Source organism: Chelonia mydas, chromosome 1 (assembly GCF_015237465.2).
Source record: "Chelonia mydas isolate rCheMyd1 chromosome 1, rCheMyd1.pri.v2, whole genome shotgun sequence".
NCBI lineage: Eukaryota > Metazoa > Chordata > Testudines > Cheloniidae > Chelonia > Chelonia mydas.
This window is the reverse complement of record NC_057849.1, coordinates 246,702,358-246,719,834: the sequence shown is the minus strand read 5'-3', so window position 1 is coordinate 246,719,834 and position 17,477 is coordinate 246,702,358. Positions and strand designations below refer to the sequence as shown.

The window sequence follows — 17,477 nt, the reverse complement described above, 5'->3', positions numbered from 1 at the left end:
ACACTGGTGCCCAAACTTTTCCTGTTCTCCCCCAGCCCTTACCAGTAATGGAATCTGTCTGCGTCCCCCTCCATTACTGCACAGTTGGCTCAGCAGAGGAGCTTGGGCTGAAGGCAGAGCTGGAGGCTGAACTGGGGCTGGGGGAGGACCTGGGGCTAGAGATGGAATGGGAATGAGGGCAGAGCTGGGCTGATGGTAGAGCAGGGGGGAGCTGGACTCAGGGAGGAGTGGAGATGGGAGAGAGTGGGGCTCTTTCCCCACCCCCCGTGGGGGCTGTCCCAGGCCCCACCAGTGTGCACCCCCGAATGTTCCTCTGTGCCCCCCAGTGGGATGCGCCCCACAGTTTGGGGACAACTGTCTTAATATATGGGGTCCAACTGTACAGGAGATTTACAAATTTAAGATAGCTTTTCTGAAACTCATGTCATGGTTTTGAACTCCCGTATCTGACAACCTGCTCAGGCAAGAACTAAAGTGCACTCAAGGTGGGTGGAGTGATTTCCCTGTTATCCAATAGAATAGAACCTGTATTTCAAATTCTGATGGTTCACAAGATATTGGACCTAAAAACCTGTGACTGATCTAGGTTGAGTATTGTAAGGACTCTGCCTCAGGAGGAAGAGCAAATATTTTTGAGGCAGAGGTTTTTTATTTTTTAATACAGTAACTCATAGAAAGCAGCTCAAAGTGTTGGAATGTTAGAAGCAGTCTGGAGTGAAATCAGTGGGCAAAATGCAGGTGAGGCTCTCAAAAATAAAGAAATGTAATGTATCGTATAGCTACTGCCATGTATGCAGGGCACATTTTTGTTTAAAAAAATGAGTTTTCAAAACTATTTTTCAAAGGGATTTAAACCTCAGTGTTCTACAGTAGAAATACTCAGTAATATTTTACATCTTCATCTCCTTTTTAAATATTGATTTTAAACAAAATCAGAAATTTAACTCCAAAAATGAGTCACTGTTTCAATATCTCCACAATAAAAGGGTAAGTTTCCTTTCACTTAGATCTGCCATTTTACGGATACATCAGTGCTTAGCTATAATAGCAATAGGCACCATAGATGAACCGCAGATAGCTGCAGTTTTAGAACAGAGGAAATACAGCACAATATTTGACTAGATGAAAAAGTGGTTCATGTAACTTCACTTTAAAAAAAGTTAACTTGCCTTACAGCAACATGAAGTGTTCCAAAGATGCATTTCCTTTGTCAAACTGAAATAAATGATCAGATTAGCAGTTTCCTGTGTGTGTTTAATTAAACATATGACACTTTAAAAAGAAGATAGAGGGTACTTAAGGCATGAAGGTGCAAATTTTAAAAGATGTAATTTTGTATACTCCTGCCTGGCTCCCATGCACAAACAATGAGCAAATCCTGACTTGCATGTCAGCAGGAGATGTGGATAAATTTATTCCAGATTGTTATTTATGAACCAGAAGCCATTCTTTTCTCCCCATCCACCAACAATCTAGGCAGATCTGTGAAGAATTTTAAGATGTAGTCCAAGTTGCGGAGTTAAAGTATGTGCTTGTACTACTGACATTACAGAAAGAGAGACTTCTCTTAAGGCTCAACTATACTTACAACGGTGCAGCTATAGCGTTTAGTGAAGACTCTACCTATGCTGATGGGAGAGCTTCTCCTATTGGTGTAGGTACTCCACCTTCCCACGAGGTGGTAGTTATGTCATAGAATCATAGAATATCAGGGTTGGAAGGGACCTCAGGAGGTCATCTAGTCCAACCCCCTGCTCAAAGCAGGACCAAGCCCCAATTTTTGCCCCAGATCCCTAAACGGCCCCCTCAAGGATTGAACTCACAACCCTGGGTTTAGCAGGCCAATGCTCAAACCACTGAGCTATCCCTCCCCCCTGGATAGGAAGGTTTCATGTCAACGGTAGAAGCCTTCCTATCCACATAGTGCTGTCTGCACTGGGGATTAGGTTCGCATAACTATATCACTCGGGTGTGGAAAATACTGGCATACATTGGTAGCATAGATCAAGCCTCTCCTTCCATTTTGAGTTCACACAAATAAATGCTTCATTGCTGTTAAATGTAAATAGCACTATTCATTATGCAATTCAACGATGTGCCAACTACCACTGATTTCAAAAGAATGCAGCAACACTCAAGATGAAGTGGGAAAACCAGAAGTTAAGGGTTAAGTCATGTTTCATGCATAAAACACATGATTTTTAAGATGTAGCGCACACTTTATAGTAAAGTTTGTTAATTTACTGCAATTGTTAACTAAGTCTCACCTTAATCTCTGCTCGGATTCAGTGAGCACAGAAATTCCATGCATCTAGTATCAACCTTTTACCGCTATCCTACATTTTGATATTTGTTACATTAAATATCTGGAGTAGATTACTCTTCTGATGATGGATTTGTTACCAGTAACGCCCACAGAAGTGCTGGTGCCAAGTGCTCTGACTCTTTTATAAGGCAAAAATGACAATGTACATACTGTAGGAGGAACTGGATCTTGAAAAGCCAGGCTCATTTCATGGCAGTAGAGGTACAGCAGTAGCCTTTCACACTTCTGTATATAGGGAAAGACAGAATGCCTGTGTATTAGAGAATGCTGCGATTTTACTTTTAATAATTTATTATGCTAAAAAATTCAGGCAGACGTTTAATACTTCCCTGGCCCCCCAAAACAAAATCAAGCACATTTGAAAATTTCAGACAGTCAGTGAAAGCAAGTCAATCATCATTACCAAGAAGCCTAATTCTGTTTTTTCCACAGCGCCATCCAAGAGAGTGCCCCCCTGCCTGCAGTTCTGCCTAGAGTGTCCAGTGCTGCAAAGACTGCAGGGTGAGAAGCACACCTCAGCCCTAGTTCTCCTTATAGTAGGAGCCTCCATTTTATACCTATAGACTAAAGCTAGAGTGCAGAAAGCCCCTTAGAACCCAACATTAACTAAAACTACTAAACTAATCTACTAATACTGGGTAAAATACAAAAACCAAGAGGCTCTGGGAAACAATTTTTCCAGAACATTAGGTCAAATAGACTGAGCCCAGGTTTCTGTTCTGCACACTGCCACAGTTGGAAGGAACAGAGGTGGCTTTTATAGCTTCACCTCTAATATTCAGAGCCACAAAGGGAGAACACAACATGCAGGCCCTGCTCCAGAGACTGCTACTAGTGCAACTGCGACACCAGAGCACCTCCCAATATTGGGGATATGCAGCGGCCCACCAGAAAAATATTTTAGACTTCATAGTGCTCTATGAATGAAAAAGAGCCTTCAGAATAGGCCTGTTCCAGGTGTGGGAAACCAAGGCAAAGATATTTAACATCTTACTCAAGACAACCGAAGAGCACTCAGTGATTCTTGGCTATATTTTAAATGTACGGCCAAGTTCTCAGAGCTGTTTAGAAATCTTCCAGTGAACTCTTATTACTACCACCAAATATATAAAAAGCAGCATTTACAAAATGACTGGACAAGCAGACTGGTTGAATGAACAACGTATCCTCACCCGCCGATCTATTGGTGCCAATCCCATATAACTTTCTAGTTTTCTTTTTTCAGAGCTCTGATTGGGATTATCACAATCATATTCTACTTCCGGCTTCGACAAGTCCCGACAGAATGTGCAAATCCACTCTCCTCTAAACAAGGGGGAAAACAGATATATTACTCCGGGCACCTGCTGAAGTTTCACGGTCTTCAATAGAGGGTTTCCAAATGCCTTTGGACAAGTTGTTCATTTCTATTTTCTTTTTGCACTGTGTCAATTTTTTTGCAACCACCAAAACGAGGGATAATGATGGAAAAGGACATCTCTTTCGAAGAAAAGCTCACTCATTCCTGAAATTTTTGGAATAGTTTTACACCAAAAAATAGCATCTACTTCCACTAGTTTTGAAACCATTCATATGGGTTGACAGATTAAATTCAAATTTTAACAGCAGGTGCAGTTGCTGGTTAAGAGGCAATTTGAAGAAAAAAGTACAAGAGGAAAGGAGAGAAAATTAAAATTTTGGGATGAAAAATGGAACAGAATAGGCAGAGTGCAAAACAAATTCAGAAACCACAAAAATAGAGCAACGGAGAGGTTGGGACCTGTGGGAAGTATATTTTCTCATTAGAAGTTAGCCTATAGGCTATAGTTTTCTATTCTTAACAAAATAACTTTTCAGCTTTTTTTCCCCTCATCTCAGTTATTCTTGAGGGAAAACTCTAAATGGCAGGGGAATAATGGTTCACAAACTACTTTTGCTAACTGCCCTTCCCCCCCCTACCATTAGTGATGCCCTCAAATACTTGAGCAATCCTAGCGAATGTTTGTGGTTTAGTAAAATTCTTTACAGAGACACCTGCATCTTCACGAATAACTACAATATGGCTGAATTGTATTAACTTGCTTACAAAAATGAATAAAGACAGAATTCAGCTATGATTGATTATGAAAAGTACAGTATTAACATGCGTGTATGTACCACATATCTGATCTAATAATATAAACATGACCTCCGGCATTGGGGTTAGTTTCAGGAGCAAGTTAAAATTACTTTTGACAGTGAAACTTGTTAAAGCCTACATCAGAACTACAAGTCCTCCAAAAAAACCAGACATACATCCTATTAGGATAATTAAAAGATTTCTAGTTTCTCCTAGGCTAGCCTGAGCCTGGAGGGTAATGAGTGACTAACTCTTTTGAAGGCAAATGTCAGTTTATTTGCTTTTATTTTGAGAATTAACAACTACTTATATTTTAAGTAGCATCTAACCACCTGTAACAGAGGGAGCCTGTGCTAGGTGCAGTACGGAAGTATATCTGGGTCTCGGCCCATCTCTAAGACAACAAGAAACATTTGAAGGATGGAGGAAGGAGATATTCAAACATATACAAATCATGGCAAAAATGGATCTTGAGCACAAGAGAATAGTAGCCTTAAGGATCAGTATGGGGAAGATGTTCCATTCACTGAAGAAAGCATAAATAAATGTACTGAAGGCGTGAAAAAAAAAATCAAGGCTGGCATTGTTGGTAGAGTAAAAAAAAGTCTGGTGCTGAGGGATGGAGTTTTAAGACCCATAAGGTCTAAGAGTAACTCACTGATATTACTGCATAGTGTATATACAGGTAACATATGAAAAATTAGAAACCTGCTAAAATTATGTTCTTAAAATGTGTCCCAGGCAGGACAAGATACTCCACCCAAGACAAAGGAATGTGTCTCCAAGGTAAATCAAGACGCAACTGAAAATGTATTTACATAAAAGGTAAACAAAGCCATCAAGCTAACAAGGGGAGGAAGCAACCACTCAACTATCACTACTAGGGAAGGAACTAGCATGAAGTCTTCACCAGACCATGTGGCATCTCTTCCCAGCAAAAAAAAAAAAAAAAAAAAAAGGAACTTTACCAGAGAATACATTTCACAGGTTCACTGGTCTATAAAGAAGGGGGAGCAAACTCAAGTTATCTTTCACCTGAAGAGACAAAGGAACCAAGCACTCTGTCCAGGACCCTTCACAGATCTCAGAGTCTGGTCAGCCATGCTGGAAAAGAGACTTTGTGAACAAGAGAGTCTAATTTGTTAAATAAGGTTTTAGCCTAAAAAGCATATTTTTACTTTTATTTGCTTGTAACCCTTTCTACCTTTATTCCTTACACTGGGTATCACTTAATCCTATGTTCTTTTGTTAAATACACTTGTTTTACTTTTACGATAAGCCAATTTAGCACTGTTTGAAGGGAAGGGTGTGTTAACCCCAGTTAAGCTACCTGCCTGCAGTATACTGTCTCTTTAAAAGAGCAACAAACCTAATAACTTCTCTAAGTATTCAGTAAGAGGGCTGGACACTATAGGGCAGTGGCTCTCAACCTATTTACGATTGTGGGCCGCATCCAATACTACCCGTATGGCCCTGAGGATGTCACATGGGCCACAGCTGTGTGTTGATTGGGCTGCAAGCGGCCCACAGGCTGCAGGTTGAGAACCACTGCTGTAGGGAGACATCTCTGGGAAAGCTGGGGTTCACTCTATTACCCACAAGGCAAGGTTTGGACTGGCAGAGAGCTGAAGAGTTTGCTGGCAAGGCATACGAGCTTGTGTGTCCAGGAGCTGTCCTACAGCTTAGCAGCAGCAAAACTCACTTGGTGAGGCTAAGATGGGTAACACAGTAATTCACAATTCTCTGAATCCTAGCAGCTTTTCACACATATTTAGCCATGAAAAGAGTAGGTTAGGGACACGGTATGACAGCAGTTTTGGTGGAGTGAAGAGAACAGATGTCAGATGGAAAGGGATTCAAGACAGAGTACAAGGAGAGCAATTCAAGGCAATGGCTGTAACAGCATGTTCAGGGTGAAGGGCTGCAAGTAGGAGAGGCAGTTGGAGTCCAGGGCAACTATTTTGAAGGGAACGGGCCAGAAGACAGTAAGGAGCAAAAGGGGCAAAAGAGGGAGTGAGGGAAGGTTGACAGGATGGGATGGGGCTGAGGGGCAGGTTTAGAGATGGGAGTTCAAGTGTGAAATCTCAGTATCTGTGGCGGTACTGCTCAGAGTTAAGAGTACTGGCCACTAGTGTTACTATGCACTTTACAGATTTGAGCCCCACTTGGTAACTTCTTTTTTTGCTCTTTGCCTCATTGAATAAGCTCAGCAAAAGCCACAGCCAAAGAAAAGTTGAAACTTTAGAAAGATATTTCTGGAATGTTTAGAAAACCCAATAACTGTACAATGTGACATGAAAATAGTGATATTTTCCTTTACACTGAGAGGACAACATTTAACTAATAAAAAAAAGTTTGTTATCCATCATATTCATAAGTCTTTGCTTATGCACAGAGGAAACAAAATTGTAGAAAGCTTTTATGGTCAGCAAAATAACAGTGCTGTATTTAAAGGAAGACAGCCCCATAGTTTGGAGATTCAAAAGGCACATATTCGATGTGCATAGACTAAGTACAGTACTTGAATATAATTGGTATTTCAAAGCCTGATGTGCTACTAGCAATCGTTCTAATCAAAGCATGTAAGCAGAGCTGACCAGTGTAAGAAACTGTAAACTAAACCAGTATTTAACATTTATATCAAATCACTGAACGCTGACCATCTTATGGTAAACATATTTGTATCCTTGTTCAATACTAGCTTAAGTCTTTTATCCAATACTCCTATACCAAAGTGTCACAAAAATTTCATTTTTACTCTGGCAAAGCAGCTGACACCAATAATAAACTTTAGAAATACTAAGGATAAGTATCTATTTTCAAACATTTATACTTAATAGAAAAATGGATTTTTAATCTTCTGATTGTTCCAACTGGGCTGAGCAAATTGCACAGTTGCCAACAAACCAATTAAGGCCTATAAAGATTAGTCTTGCTTCTTCTCAGTGCTTACTGAGGTAGTTTTAAAAATATTATGAGCAGACAGCAAGCACTGTGCCCTATGGCTGATGTGGCCCCTGTTTAGAGCTTTTTCTTTAAAAGAATTAAAAACAAAACAAACAACAACAACAAACAAGGACAGTTTGCTGTCCTTAAAGGATTCTGTTTAGAATGGTGATTCTATGGCCCAATTTTGTGGCTACAGATAATAATAGATGGCCCAGATATAAGCAATCATGCCAAGAAACTGCAGAATTTTATAATAGCTTTTGCAGCAGCACTAGTTCAGGTTACACAACTCAAATTTAGTTAAATCCTGGTTTTCTCCGACTCAAACTTTCTTAGGGCTTGTTTACACGTACAGAGTTGCAGGGATGCAGCTGCACTGATGCAGCGACACCGCTGCAGTGTGTCTGGTGAAGATGCCGTATGCCAATAGGCAAGAGCTCTGTCGTCGGCATGATAAAATCACCTCCGCAAGAGGAGGTAGCTATGTTGGCGGTAGAAGCTCTCCCGCCGACACAGTGCTGTCCACACCAGTGCTTATGTTGGTGTAACTTATGTTGCTCGGGGGGTGGTTTATTCACCCCCCTGAGCAACATGAATTATGCCAACATAAGCTGTAGTGTAGAGATAACCTTAGAGTTATCTTTTGGGGCAGAAACGTCCTGTACTTAGCCTCACAACCCAAAGGTGGTTTCTTCTGAGCAAAGTTTGGCAAAATTCATTTGGTCATTTTTACCTAGGAAAGTTCATCAGTGAAGGGACATGACAAGAAAGGTGGAACACTTTAGGGCATTTCTCACAACACAGGAGCTCCCCTCCATTCTGACACACTGCACACCAGTCCTCATTGGGGTCATCCTCTTTTCTGCTGTCTCCAATGTGAGGGGTACCCATCCATGCTGTCTTCCCACTGGATGTATTCTCCTGAAGTATCCCTGGTCGGTCACCTGTGCTATCTGGAGCATCTGTTCTTAAGACTGTTTTGTCAGAAGTGGTATTATGACTGCTATCCAATAGCAGTGAGGTGAGTATGCTTCTTGAAAAGTTGGTCTGTAGGAAAACGCAAAGATGCTAAGATACATCTAGATACCAGGCTGTCAGGTATAATTATCAATGCATAAACACATTGAAAATAAAAACATTACTTTTTTCACATGTATTGTTAGTCATGCCCCTTATAACCTCTACACAGGAATTATCACTGTTATGGCTTCAGCCAATTTAATACAGCAAACTAGTATAACAGGACCCAAGTAGGTTAGCTCTGACATTTAAAAAACTGCTTCCAATAGAAAACTATAATAATCTTCCAGTAGCAAATAGGTCTTGCACTCCTAAAGTTGAGCATACGCATTAGTAGTAGCAAAATCTCCAAACACCATGTGAAAGAATTTACAGTATTTATAAGATTCCCCCTACCTCCCAGATCCCCACAGACTATGGCAGTCTGATCAAGTCAGTTATTCAGTCATCCCAGTTTATTAAGAAATATAACTTGTTTTGGAATCTCACTTCATCCCTTTTTAAAAAAAAAAAACAAACCCAACAAAACACACCCACTAATACATTATGTGCTTCCCTTAAAGTTAACACCTAAGAGTAATGCTCTAACAGAATATTTGTAATTTATTCTATTTCCAATAAACGAAAACACCCTCCCCCAAACCCAAACTCAGAAGAGATTCTTTATTATTGTTAATATTACATTCCGAGGCCGGGATTCCTCATCTGTTTCTTGCTTCACTATAACAATTGGGAAATCATAGTTCTCGTGGGATGTACCAGACTCCTGTTTAATCCTGATTGGCTCCAACATGACAACAGGGACTCTGTGTGTAGAATCAGCTCCTGGTGGCCTGCTGGAGGAGCCGGAGCTATAGAGGATGAGAAGAGGCAGAAAGAAGAGAAATGAAGTTGTTGGACATCATCTGCACCATTCAAGAGAGCATAGTGCTTTCAGAAAAATCACACCTCTTGTAGTGATTAAGACTCATGACCCTGGAATACTACAGTATTTTCCATTCTCTACATTTTGAGGCTACAGCACTATCCACCATAGAACAAAATCTTCAGGTTTTTTAAAATAGGATAGTAAAAGGGGGGAAATGCTAATCTAATCCTAGGACTGCAGAATTGCTCAGAGTTTTATTTTCTATAGGTCAGAGGTTTGGAATACAGCATTGGTTTGTTTAGGTCCCATGGTGAATGCACTTTTCTCATTAAACTCCACCCAATACAAATTTTAACAAAACCTAAAAAATAGCAATATTTTGGGAAGTTTTTGAGAGGAGAACAGTTACATTTTTGGAGAAAGTAAGTGTCATTCCAGCAACGTCCACTCAAACACCACACACTGGACTATATCCAGTCAGGTCCTTCCCTCAGAATCAGGTTCCATGTCACTGCTTTTGTGCATAATCATAACAAAAAGAGAAAGGACATCTTAACCTTAAATTACGATGGAATTTCAATTTAATTCAAAACATAGGAGACTGCACCCAAAAGGAGAAGTTACTTACTATATACAGTAAGTGGAATTATTTGAGATGTTCTGTCCCTACTGATGCTCCATACAAGGATGTGCATTAAGTCCATGCACTCATGACCAGAGATTTTTCAGTTAACAGTGGCCACGGGTCTGCACCTGGGCTGTATGCCTCCTCGTACCCCAGTAGGACAGCCTATAGGAAGGAGTAGATCCATGCTACTCCAGTTCCTTCTCCACTTTTGAGCATGGTAGGACTCCAATGCAGAGGGGAAAGGAGAGTGGATGGTGGAGCACCCATAGGGACCTAACACCTTGAAGAATTCCAGGTCCTGCCCAAAATAAGTAAACTCTCCATCTTTGAGTTATTGTCCCTATGGGTGCTCCATGTGAGGAAACACCCAAGCAGTACCTCAGTATGGAAGAGAGGGTGCTGAGGAGGTGAATTCAGTACAGTGTAGAACGGCTTCAAAGGCCACGTTAACTCTGGAGGCAGATACTAAAGTATATTGTATTAATATAGATAGAATATATGGGTCAAAAGTGTTAAAATAACCCAATCACTGTCCAACTTTAAACAATTATAAACACTGTTGGAGGTTTCTGCCGTTAAAGTCTGATCCCATTTCCTAAAAGACAGAACAGGACAAGCACACAATAGGGGAGAGAAAACAGCAGCAAAAATAAAAAAAATGCAGGTTCTGTCTCCGGAGTTGACTCTTACTTGCATCCTCGCTGCTGGAAAAAACAGGTACAGCACAGTCTTATCAGCTACTTTCAGACTGGCAAACTTGTACCAGCATTGGGATATTTAGGACATTTAGCTTCCTCTTCCTGGTTGTAGGCTTACGGCAGTGTTGCAAAACAAACAGCCCTGGCGAGCTAAGCCAGGCCCTTGGACAGAAAGAAAAAGGAGAGAGAAAATAAAATAAATAAGATAGGGAAGGAAAAGTATATGTGGGGGCAGGAAACAATGTCTCTCATTCCAGGTGGTGGTTGGGATTCCGACGGAATTGGTGGTGTGGTGATGTCATCTGGCTTCCTCTCTGTGGCCTGGTCAGGATAATGAAGGCCCAGAGTTCCCAGAGAAGGTGGGGGTGGCAGCCAGATGGTGAAGCTTGCTCCAGTAGCCAATTTTTCTCCCAAAGTTTCTCTAAGGACCCCAGAAGGGAAGTATGGATGGACAGTGTTCCACATTTTCAGTTTTTACTAATTTTCAGCAATAAAGTATCACTTATTTTAATTAAAGGAGTTCAGTTTTTACTGATTTACACCCGTTTATCAATCCACTCAATTTTTTTTTTGGGGGGGGGTACTTATTTTTGTTAAACACTAACTTTATGTGATTGTTGTATCCTGAAGCTCTGAGACTGAAGCAGATCCGCAGTATAAAACACAGAACACACACGGCGATGGCTGGAAAATCAAATTGGCTCACAAGTAGATGCTGGCCACTTATTTCTTCGCATCTGTTTTAGTTTGGCACTGAATTTAAATGATCAATCCTCCACAGATAAAGATAGAGAAGGTAAAAAAAAGATAAACATGGGGCAAAAACGCAAATCTATGCCTCAATATCAACAAGAAAAATCAGTGCTTCGAAATTAGCAAGAAAAGTAAAGATGGGAGTGAAGAGGATGCATTACACTCCAAGTACTGCAGCATTGAGGTCAAGGTCAATGCTCACGCTGACAGAATAAAGAAGCATATCAAAAGCAAGCAACACAAGTAGCTTAAATAAGAAAGTGAGCTTTGGTATAAACAGTCAATATCTGGAGCTTTCACCACGGTTTTAATGAAAGAGGACACAGCATGAGTGTTTGCATGCTCTGTTTCGCTGGATAACCGCTGTTAATTGCAGAGGGGCCTATTGGTGACTTAGTGCAACAATACTGTCCAGCAGCAAAAACCCTTCCTAATGCAAACAACCTCCCTCGTAAGTATCTGAAAGAAAATGATTCTTTAGTATTTAAAACGATGGAATGAATTGATGGAAATTTGGTGTCTGGTCTGATTTTTGACAAGTCTTCTGATGCTTTGGACCGTCCGATTCTTGGCCTTTTGTTTTTTTTATTTCAAAGCGAATAAACCCGCATTATTTTGTGCCAATGGGATATTCATCCCCTCAGCTGACAGCCACTTTGTTGATGCAGCAATAACTGATATGTTTGACATGTACCAACGGACTTGGGAAAACAGGGCCACAACTAACTTCCTGCATGGCTAAGTTTGCACGGGAGATTAAACTCAACCAGAAACCAGAATTGCTATGTATTACCTGTCCTGCTCATCTGACTAATATTAGCTGCCAGCAGCTACTGCTACAGAAGAAATGAAAGACATGAAATCTTGCATCATTGCATGTGGGGCCATTTTCAAGCACGTGAACAAGCTGAAGGCTTTGTTTTACACAGTGCGAGATGAGTGACAAGCCGACTGCCGATTACCTACTCCTTTTGTGCCACATTGGTGGATGAACTTGTACTTTGCTGCCTGTCATATAAACAACATATGGACTGTGCTAGTGCGTCTCCTGGATCATCCTGAGTTTGTTGGTTCTAAAGCAGAAACTTGGAAGAGACTGGCAAATAACCAAAATAACTGTGTACCAAGGGGATGACGTTCATTGCTGAAAACTTGGAATCACTGTGTGACACAGAAAACTCTGGAGTTTCTCCAACTACTGACAACACATTTGCCCCTACAGATGTTTACTGGATCCCAACAGCCAAAATCTCAGCCGAACTGAGCACAAAAGCTGCAGAAGAAACACAGCGTGAAAACCCAGATGTTTCTGGAAATCCTTGCAACACGAGAACATCAAAAAAGAGTTCAAAACCTTCAACACAATGCTCAACAAGGAATGGGAAACCCAGAGTGTTTGGTGCTGAAGACTTATTTTGGAATGTCATCCAGGTGTTACACCTCCTTCCTTAAGGTGAATTTTGCAGCAGATTATGGCCATTATGCCAGACTGTTTCCACCATTTGCCACTAAAGATGAAACTTCAAGTCTGAAAGGGGAAATTTACAATTTACCTGAGCATACCTAACCCTGGCTATTTGAAACTGGATGTGCTGGCTTTTTGGAACAGTCATCAAGACACACTTCCCAACATCAGCGAAGTGACATGGCAAGCTTTGATTGTACCCCCTGGATCTATTGGTGCAGAGTGCTTATTTTCAAAGTTGGACTACCTCAAAGAAAGCACAAGGGGCTCAAAATGAGTGTGGATACTTGGAAGAAAGTTATGCGAGCGTACACAAACCAGGATTTCTTGAAAAGCTATTAGCTCTGACAGAGACCAAAAAATACCTTTGTACATAAAAAAGTTTCAGTTGTACTGTAGTAAAATGTGTATATTATGAACTTTTTTTGTTTTTCTTTTTTCTTGCTTTTTATTCTTTTTTTTAAAACAGGATTTCATCCCGGTTTTAATGTTTGGAAAATAAACACTGAAAAATTCCTGGATTTCTTTCCTTTTTACAAATAAAAACTGAAATCGCGGAACACTATGGATAGAATAACCCATTCTCCTCATCATTTTGCCCACTAATCAGGCCTAGTTTTCGACACATCAATTTTGGTCCATAGAAAATAAGTATGGAACTGGAAATCTAAGGATGATCTTAACACAGTCCTTAATTTGGAATCTCACTTTTGCACCTTTTCCCTTCAACTTTTGTTATTGTGACATCTTATGAACTTAAACTCCCTTTTTTCCATTTGAGCTCACATTTAGAGTAAGTTTGTAGGTCCATACATCATGTTCTGAGAACGTGTGAACAGAAGACCAGGTGGCTGTCTTACAAATGTTCTTGATGGGTACCTTTCTAAGGAATACTATGGAAATGGATTGAGCCCTAGTGGAATGAGCAGTGACTTTAAGAGGGCGTGTATCCCAGAGGACTCATAGCATGTCAAAATACACCCCAAAACCCATTTAGATATTCTGAATAGAAACAGAATGATCCCTCATCCTCTCAGCAAAGGAAATGAAGAATCTAAGGAAAACCCTAAAGGGCTTAATCTGGTGAAGGTAGAAGGCCAGCGTTGTTCTTTTCTATAGACTATAGAGACTGGATTATTCCCTGGAAAGGTAAGGCTTGGGGTAAAATAACTGGCAATTGAATATCCTGACTGATTTGAACTTCTAATGACACTTTAGGGAAGCAACAAGAATGGGGATGCAACGTAGCTTTGTCTGGATAAAACACTGTATATGGTGGGTCAGCCATGAGGGCTTCCAGTTCCCCAGCCATTCTGGGCAAAGTCATTGCCACAAAAAATGAAAACTTGACGGACAGATGCAGGAGCAAGCAAGTTGCCTTGGGCTCAAAAGTGGGCCCTCTTAATGTGTTAAATGGCAAATGGAGGTCCCTTGGTAGAGCAGGGTCCTGCACTGGAGGAAACTGATTAAGGAAGCCCTTAAGAAATTTCACAGACTCCGATTCCAAGGCCAGAAGGGACCTTTGTGTTAATTTAGTCTGACCTCCTCCTGAATAACACAGCCCATTGAACTCTTCCAAAATAATTCCTAAAGCAGATCTTTTAGAAAAGCATGCAATCTTGATTTTAAAATTCTCAATGAAGGAGAATCCACCACAACCCTTGGTAAATTTTTCCAGTGGTTAATTACTATTAAAAATGTATTAATTCCAGTTTGAATTTGTTTAGCTTCAACTCCCAGACATTGGATTGTGTTATTCTTTTCTCTACTAGATTGAAGAGCCCTAGATTGAAATATTTGTTCCCATGTAGGTACTTATAGACTATAAATCAACTCACACCATAACCATCTCTTTGTTAAGCTAAATAGATTGAGCTCCTTGAGTCTATCACTATAAAGCATGTTTTCTCCAATTTACCAATATTCTTCTTGAATTGTCAACACCAGAAGTGGACAATATTCCAGCAGTGGGTGCACCAGTGCTAAATGTAGGTAAAAAAACCTCTATTCCTATTTGAGATTCCCTTGTTTATACATCCCAGGATCGCATTAGTTCTACAGGTCACAATCACACGGGGAGCTCATCTTCCTGGCAGCTCCAGTGGGCTTGGGCTGGGCAAGGGGCTCCTCTCCCCCGGCAAGTCCGGGGCAGGTCTGCGCTAGGGCTGGCGGGGACAGGTGCTCTCCCCGCTGCAGCAGGTCTGGGGGAGAGGCATCTCTCATCAGGCGTGGCGCTTAATAGGCAGCTGCGCAGCCACACAGCTTAGAGGGGACTTAGACCACAACATCCAAATCTTTCAGAGTTACTGCTCCCCAGGATAGCGCTCCCCCTCATGCAAGGACAGAACTATATTCTTTGTTCCTAGATGTATACATTTATATTTAGCCACGTTAAAACACATTGTTTGCTTGCATCCAGTTTACCAAGAAATCCCAATTCCTCTGAATCAGTGACCTGTCCTCTTCATGAATTACCCACCTACTCAATTATTGGGCCATCTGCAAACCTTATCAGTGATGATTTTATGTTTTCTTCCACATCATTGATAAAATTGTTAAATAGCATAGTACCAAGAACCGATCCCTTGGGAACCCCACTGAAAACACATCCGCTCAATGACTATTCCCCATTTACAATTACATTGAGACTTATCAGTTAGCCAGTTTTTAATCAAGTTAATGTGTGCCAAGTTAAATTTATATTGTTCTTAGTTATTTAATCAAAATGTCATGGTTGTAGGATGTGCGAAGACTTAAGCCTTGTCTACACTACAGGGGAAATTCAATCTAAGCTACACAATTTGAGTTACCTGAATAGCGTAACTCAAATAGACATAGCTTAGATCTACTTACCGTGGGGTCCACACTACGCAATGTCATCAACTCCCCCCACTCTTCTTGATCCGGTAGAGTACAGGAGTCGATGGGAGAGTGATCTGCAGTCAATTTAGTGGGTCTTCACTAGACAAGTGCTGAAAATCCTTCATTTGGAAAGTGGAATGCTGTGATAGCAACTAAGTGACCACTGACAGAGCTCTGGGACAAACCCAGCAGATTTTAGATTCAGACGGTAATAGAGAATGAACATAAGGGAAGATTTGGAAGGAGATATGGGGTTTTGGGCGCATCAAATCTGGCAATATTTCCACTTCTGCAGGTACCAATGATAGGCCTGCTCATTCTGGAGAGACCCGGTGATGTCAGACTGTGCCAGGTGAGATGGTTTCTTCAAAGACTCCATATTCTTTGAGGAGTTCTTCCATTTAGGGAAGTCCAACAACAGTACCAACATCTTAGCACTATGCCCAGTGGGAGACTCAGTGATAGCTACACCGGGACATGAGGTCTCCCTAATCCCAGGTCCAAATGAAGACTTTTCTCTCTCCTCTTAGTCTATCGGGGAGTGAGGTCTCTTATGTTTGGCAGTCTTCTGAGAGACCAAATCCAGCTCCTGGTTTCTGGAATTCAGAGCCAGAGCACATGAAGTCTCTGGAGTACTCTGTGGGGCTGAATCTGATGTACAAAATGGGAAGTTGGATCCTGCAGGTCTAAGGGAGCACTCCATGAGCAGCAGTTTTAAATAGTCTTCCCTCAGTTTACAAGATCTGCTCTTGAATCCTGCATCTGGACAGGATCTGGGCTTCTGCAAGGGAGTGGAGGCAGCTCGCATTTCCATCACTGAGGGGAAGGACCTGTGGCAGGTCTAGCAAGGCTTGAATCCTAGGGCCTTGGGGCATAACCTGCTAGGCAAGCCACTGGCCAAGACGACCTGAGGAAAAAAGGACCTGACCTTAAAGAAAAAAAAGGAGGGGTGTGGCACAAAAAGGGAAGGGACAGAATAGAAGCACAAACCCTGCTAAGAAACAAAAACTAAAAGAAGCTACTAAGAGTATAAAGAAACAACTGCCTCAGCTAGATAGCAGACACTACACAATTCCATGTTGAGCTATGGGCAACTGAGAAGGTATTGGAGTGGTGCAGGTCCGCTCCTTCCTACATGCCCTCATACTCGAGTACACAGAGGCACACTAGAAAGGCATCGACCTGCAGACACTGCTAACAGAAAAGTCTCTGGTCAAGAGCGTACAGGTGCATGCACATCACATGGAGCTCCTACAGCGACAATCACTTGAACTAAACTTATTTATTTTGTGAGAGTAGATTTTGCAGATATCTAATGTAGTTAAAAATTTATGTATAAATAAAACTTTTAACTTGGACATCATAAGAAGATACGGACCCTTCATGACTTTTACTATATAAATAAAACAGAACAAGAAATATTCTGTTAAAAGTATCTGAACTTCCACTTCCAGCAGCACGAACATATTCTCTGCTTTTTCTCAACATGAAAAATTAACTCTATATTAATTGTATGCCCTGATTTATTGGAACACATTAACAGACCTGCTCTTCAGACAGCATTGTCTAACTATTTGTTCATGAATATTCCATCATTTCTAAGGCTGTCAAGCAATTTAAAAAATTAAATCACAATTAATCACACTGTTAAATAACAGAATACCATTTATTTAAATATTTTTGGATGTTTTCTACATTTTTAAATATATTGATTTCAATTACAACACAGAATACAAAGTGTACAGTGTTCACTTTATTTTTTATTACAAGTATTTGCACTGTAAAAAAAATTAGTATTTTTCAATTCACC

General features: G+C 40.8%; 2 protein-coding genes across 6 annotated transcripts in view; one reads left to right on the top strand and one right to left on the bottom strand.

The window, feature by feature from the left end:
- Window positions 1–5,392, top strand: part of SVOPL (SVOP like) — a 46,481-nt gene extending 41,089 nt beyond the window's left edge. For all 3 annotated transcript variants that reach the window (XM_027834481.3, XM_043541532.1, XM_043541540.1), the window contains 2 exons: window positions 2,759–2,827; window positions 5,166–5,392. The gene's annotated coding sequence lies outside the window, so the exon portion shown is untranslated. The remainder of the gene's footprint in view (window positions 1–2,758; window positions 2,828–5,165) is intronic.
- The window catches only part of TRIM24 (tripartite motif containing 24), a 135,255-nt gene that overhangs the window by 6,361 nt on the left and 111,417 nt on the right, over window positions 1–17,477 (bottom strand). For all 3 annotated transcript variants that reach the window (XM_037879288.2, XM_007072286.4, XM_043541510.1), the window contains 4 exons: window positions 9,076–9,244; window positions 8,107–8,420; window positions 3,499–3,631; window positions 2,477–2,551 (listed from right to left, as the gene is read on the bottom strand). In XM_037879288.2, coding sequence (XP_037735216.1) covers window positions 2,477–2,551; window positions 3,499–3,631; window positions 8,107–8,420; window positions 9,076–9,244 — 691 coding nt within the window. The remainder of the gene's footprint in view (window positions 1–2,476; window positions 2,552–3,498; window positions 3,632–8,106; window positions 8,421–9,075; window positions 9,245–17,477) is intronic.